This window comes from Leopardus geoffroyi, chromosome D3, assembly GCF_018350155.1.
Source record: "Leopardus geoffroyi isolate Oge1 chromosome D3, O.geoffroyi_Oge1_pat1.0, whole genome shotgun sequence".
NCBI lineage: Eukaryota > Metazoa > Chordata > Mammalia > Carnivora > Felidae > Leopardus > Leopardus geoffroyi.
The window spans coordinates 27,611,908-27,617,922 of NC_059339.1; the positions used below are offsets into that span (position 1 = coordinate 27,611,908).

The 6,015-nt window shown below is 46.6% G+C and overlaps 1 protein-coding gene across 1 annotated transcript in view; it reads left to right on the forward strand.

Moving 5' to 3' along the window:
• Positions 1–6,015, forward strand: part of PI4KA (phosphatidylinositol 4-kinase alpha) — a 114,754-nt gene that overhangs the window by 41,117 nt on the left and 67,622 nt on the right. Inside the window, exons 18-19 of the mRNA XM_045457608.1 lie at positions 599–767; positions 2,963–3,013. Coding sequence (XP_045313564.1) covers positions 599–767; positions 2,963–3,013 — 220 coding nt within the window. The remainder of the gene's footprint in view (positions 1–598; positions 768–2,962; positions 3,014–6,015) is intronic.

Below are 6,015 nucleotides of genomic sequence, written 5' to 3' on the forward strand. Positions count from 1 at the left end.
CTGGCTGCCCCCACCACCTTCAGAAGCGAGGCCAGCCTTGCTGGTTTGCTGTCTCTGGCTGGGGAAGGCATCATCAGCTTCATGTCCAGGGGTTATGTGGGGCCAGCACTGTCCTGATGTAGGTTGTCCCAGAGCCACTGAGTGCTTCCTAAGTGTCTGATGTGAGCTAATACTGTGGGCTGGAGGTAGCGTGGGGAAGAAGCTGATCATCAAAGGAAAGTTTTATAGATGGTAATAGTGAATTAAGGGTACCTATAATTTGAAAGGAAAGCAGGGTCCAGCCAGGATTTTAGCTATGTAATGGGCTCTCGACACTCAGAAAACAGTATCCTAAGACCTTCACAAGTTCCATAGGTGTGGATTCCTGGAACCTAAACAGTTCCCCAAGGTCCTTAATGCATGTCTGGAGAGGTTAAAGCCATTTCTATAGCAGCTGACTTTCCTTTAGGAGCTGGTGTTCACAGAGAGGTTCATCCCCTCTGGAGGGCTCCTCTGTTCACAGGCACTGAGAGGGGTGTGATGAGGCAGGAGTTAGTCAGCCTCACCCCTGCAGTGTAGGCCCTTGTGTTGTGGCAGCTGTCATTTCTCTCTCCACCAGGCACTGCTCCCTGGCAGTGATCAATGCCCTGGCCAACATTGCAGCCAACATCCAGGACGAGCACCTTGTGGACGAGCTGCTCATGAACCTGCTGGAGCTGTTTGTGCAGCTGGGGCTGGAGGGAAAGCGCGCCAGCGAGCGGGCCAGCGAGAAGGGGCCCGCCCTGAAGGTAGGCAGGAGGAGGACAGTCACCCTGGGGCATCTGGTAAAATGCAAGAACAAAGGGGTTAAGGTTTCTTCTCAGGGATTCTGAGAGGGTGGTTTTTTTTGTAGGACCATGTCTGGCTAGTAGCAGCTACCTCCTTCAGCCCAGGGTAGTAAGTGATAGCTAGTCCTAGTGTGGATTCCCCCAGACCCCACTCTTTCTTCTCTCAGTCATCATGAAGTCAGGGGGCTGAGGCTTTCATCAGAACTCAGTGACAACATGAGAAGGGCCCGATCTGACCTAATCTTGGGCTCTCCAGGGAGACAGGTCTACAGGAACAGACAAAAGGACAGGTCTCGAGGTCCCAAATAGACAGAATAGGGGGGTTGAAGTGGGTTAAGCCTCCTTTCCCATCATCTCCCCTTTGACATGTCATGTTGGTACCAGTCTCTCTTCCAGACTCCCTACCTTTGTCCTCCTTTGTCTTTTCCTCCCACCTCCCCTCCTCTCTTTTCCCTTCCCCTTCCCCTTCCCCAGACAGTTGCTGTTTGCCTACTGTGTGCCTAGATCAGGGATCAGCTCACCTTTTCTGTAAAGGGCCAGATTATATTTGTTTTAGGCTCTGTGAGCCATATAGTCTCTGCTGCAACTAAGCTCTCTTCTGGTGGCATAAAGCCAGTTAAAGAATGGGTGGGTGGCTGTGCTCCTGTGAAACTTTATTTCTAAGAACAGGTGGTGGGTCATACTTGGCCATCGGCCACAGTTTCTTGACCCTTGTTGTGGGTGCTGGGGATATGGAAGTGAGTAGGCAGACAAATTGCCTTCTCCTGCAGACAGCAAAAACAAAGCGGGACAGTGAGGTGAGGGGCATTTTAGATCGGGCTGTGTGAGGTTCTGAGGAGGTGACAGCTAAGTTGGAAACTAAATGAAAAGGAGCCCTCTGTGTGAAAATCTTGGCCAAGGGAGAGTAGCTGGTACAATATGGGGTTCTAAAACCCTTCACTCTAATTTAGCCTTCCTCTGCTGGACTCCTCCGACAGTAATCTGGGTGACTGATTTCTTTTTTTCTTTTTTTACATTTTTTTTTAATGTTTATTTATTTTTGAGAGAGAGAGAGAGATAGCATGAGTAGGGGAGGAGCAGAGAAAGGCTCTGGGCTCTGAGCTGTCAGCATAAACCTGACATGGAGCTTGAACTCACAAAGTGTGAGATCATGACCTGAGCTGAAGTCGAACGCTTTACCAACCAAGCTACCCAGGAGCCTCCAGGAACCTACCTTTTAGAGTTATTTATTTTTTTTCTAGTTATTTTTTAAGTAACCCCGCATTTTCCATAACTTGGAAAGAATATATGTTTATTATAGAAAAGATGCAGAAACCTATAACTAATAAAGTAAAAAGCACCCATAATCCCTCTACTCATTGCTGACATTTTGAAAGACTTCCTCCTAGATTTTTTAATGTTTATTTATTTTTGTGTGTGAGAGAGAGAGAGAGAGAGACAACGTATGAGTGGGGGAGGAGCAGACAGAGAAAGAACTGCAGAATCCGAAGTAAGCTCCAGGCTCTGAGCTGTCAGTGGGGCTCAAACTCACAAACTGTGAAATTATGACCTGAGCTAAAGTTGGACACTTAACTGACAGAGACTGACAGAGCCACCCAGGTGCCCTCCTTCCTAGATTTTTTTATGCAGATATATTTATTTTACATAATTGGGATTATATCATAGCATACTCTGAAATCCTGATTTTGCTGTGGGGACTTTCCAAGGATGAGTAAATATTTTTCAGAAAGTTGTCTTTTTTTTTTCAAGTTTATTTATTTTGAGAGACAGAGAAAGGAATGGGGGAGGGGCAGACAGAGGGGGAGAGAAATGATCCCAAGCAGGGGATGCAGGGCTTGAACTCATGAACCATGAAATCATGACCCGAGCCGAAACCGAGTCAGATGCTCAACTGACTAAGCCACCTGGGTGCCCCAAAAGCGGTCTTTTTAACAGCTGTGTGGTATTTCATTATACACAGGGGCCATGATTTATGTAATCATTCTGGTTAACATGTTTCCCATTTTTTTGCTATTAAAATGATGTTGGGTGAGCATGTTTATATATCGCTTTGTATGTATCTCATAATTTCTTTGAAATTAACACTATGTTTGTCTTTTTTCTCTTTTAATGAAAGAAATACATGCTTCCGATGACTCGATTCCATTCTTTTCTAGGCTTCTAGCAGTGCGGGGAACTTGGGTGTACTCATTCCTGTAATCGCTGTGGTGAGTGTTCATTAACTGAGTGGTTTTATTTTCATTTTTTATTTTTTATTTTTTTGATATATGAAATTTATTGTCAAATTGGTTTCCATACAACACCCAGTGCTCATCCCAAAAGATGCCCTCTTCAATACCCATCACCTACCCTACCCTCCCTCCCACCCCCCATCAACTGAGTGGTTTTAAACTTCAGATACCGTGACCATATTTTCAGTGGTGCCTAGTGGTACACCGCAAATTCCTTAGCAGAATGCTGCATGGAGGCCGCAGTGATTCTGTACATGTGCCACCTCCAGCTGTTCTGGGACTGTCCTATTGGTAGGTGCCTGCTGTGGCCATACCACCTCACTCCCTTTCTCCGTGCTCTGCCTGAGCCGCCTCGCCAGTTGACCAGGAAATGCACTGTGGTTCCCTCTTGTGTGGCTCCTAAGTCTGAGGTGTGACTCTGGGTTTGTCCTGTGTCTCACAACCTGTTCTGGTGCCTCTGACTGACAGTGGGCAGGCTCTGCTTCCATCCCCTCTTGGTCCCCTCCAGTGAGATGAGTCCTGGGGCCTCTGCACGGTGCCTGGTTCTTGGAGCTGCAGCCCTCAGTGCGCTCCGTGGGGGCATTGTTGACACAGTGGGCTGGTCATACTTTGGGGTACAGTCCCGCCCACTGCCATGGTAGGCAGCTCCCAACATAGGCCCCATCCTCTGCCATAGCACTTCCATGGTGGAGAGGCTGTCTCCATTTTGTCCTGTCTTAACCTACAGCCACCTCTTCCCATATGACCTTTGTAGAAGTTGTTTTCCCCTTTCTCCGTTCCCAACTGCCAGTCCTAAGTCAGGGCCCCAGGTTCTAGTATTTGTTTTCATCTGTGATTCTCTAGCTTCCACTAAATCTACCTTCTAGTTAAGCCCTTGATTCTGCCTTCCAGTTCCTTCCCACTTCACCCCACCCCCAGTAGTTTGACTCTTGAGCACTCACATGCATGTCCCTTCACATGGAACGCCAGAGGGGCTGACCTCCCAAGCTGCCAGGGTCACCCAGGGGCCTAGAGGTCAGGCAGGTGGACAGAGAGGCACCTCTGTTGATCTAGGTTTCTGTACTTATTGCATTCTACATCATCACTCAGAATCTGGGGACCTTAGATGTCTGATTTTAGCTGGCCAAGGTGGGTGAAAAATAACAAACTGACTGGTTTGTTATCATTTACCTTTAAGATGTCACAGGTTGCACATTGTGGTGCATTCTGCTTCTATTCACCTTCCTTCTGCCTGTCCTTTCCTTTCTCCCTCACCCTGTAAGTAGCCAATTCTGGAGCAGGAGCTGACTTGCTTGCATCTGGGTCAGGACAGTCTCCTTTTCCTGAATGTGCCTGAGGGGACAAGGGGGCCTACAAGTTTGCTTGTGTAGCTTCCACCTATAGCTGCCTCCCTGTAATCATGGCTTTTCACTTCCCTTTGGGAATTTTACCACCTTCATACCTGCGATCAGGTGCTCTCCCACAGGCTTTGAGGATTTGAGAATGGCCAAGACTCTCAGCCACAGTATTTTTCATCACCATATCCATTGGTTTTTAAAAACATAAACATTTTCTCTTTATACTTGATATTGACTAGTGTACAATTGTGTTTTAGAAGTACCACTGTACATGGATCCTTTGTTTGGATGGAGGGAAAGGTGAGGGGCATAAAGTCCATGGCACTCTTCTGGCCTATTAGAGGCAAGAAGGGCTGGCAGCAGGCTCCATGAGAGAGCAGGTTTTGGCAGCCAGGGAGCATGTTTGGGGTGACACTCGATTCATTGAATTCTAGTGAGTTTGAACACCAGAATTCTGTGACCCAGGCACATGGGTACAGCATGTGTAGCTGTTATCATTTAGAGTTTAAATAAATGCATAGAAGAAATTCATAGAGGGCACTCTGCACTTCCTGGGAGCAATGACTGATGAGGTTGGTTGGGAATACATAGGGTTTAGGATCACAAGCGTCGGGGTTGGACTCCTGGTACTGTGTGTGTGATCCTGGGTGAGCATCACAGCTTCTCTATGCTTACTGTGCTCACAGAGCTTCTCAAAAAGATGGAGATGAACCTCTGAAGTGCTGGGTCAGTGTAGGCATGACTGTTAGCAGTGATAGGCAAGCACACACTCACTTAAAATACTTTGTTTACGCCACTGCAGTGACCTTTTACATGAATAGAGTAAGTATTGTAGTCTTAACAAAAGTTAATGGTTATATTATGGGGGAGGAAACAAATATTTGATTCTATTGCTCAACAAAGAGCACAGAGATCATGGGATCTTGTATTTGCTTTCTGGTTTACCCCTTGGACCCTCTGGGAGAAACTAGTTTCCAAAGCGTTTTTTTTTTTTTTTTTTTTTTTTTAATTTTTTTTTTAACGTTTATTTATTTTTGAGACAGAGAGAGACACAGCATGAACAGGGGAGGGGCAGAGAGAGAGGGAGACACAGAATCTGAAACAGGCTCCAGGCTCTGAGCTGTCAGCACAGAGCCCGACGCGGGGCTCGAACTCATGGACCGCGAGATCATGACCTGAGCTGAAGTCGGACGCTTAACCGACCAAGCCACCCAGGCGCCCCTCCAAAGCGTTTTTTAAAGAATGTTTGCCTTTCTTTTTTTCCTTTCTTTCCTTTCTTTTGGAAAAAGGTACTCTGTTTTGCATCTTTTGATGAGTGCCTTCAAGTACTTAGTTCAGTGGAAGAACCAGTGGGTTTGGGGCAGGAAGCCTGGGTGTCTGTCCAAATGCAGCTTATCAGTGACTTATCAGTAACCTTAAGAGTCTGGAGGGAGTCACTGGAGGCCAGGTCATGTGATCTCTGAGGCTCCTTCAGAGCTTAGGTTTGGTGATCTTTGACCTGCAAGTTTGTGAAAAGTATTTCTTTAGAAATATCCTGATTAAATTGCTTCTCTTGGTGTCTAGCCAAGGTGTTAATTAAGCACCTTGAAAGGTATCTAATGCTTAGAGTCCTGTGTGCCCCACTGTCATAAACCAGTGATT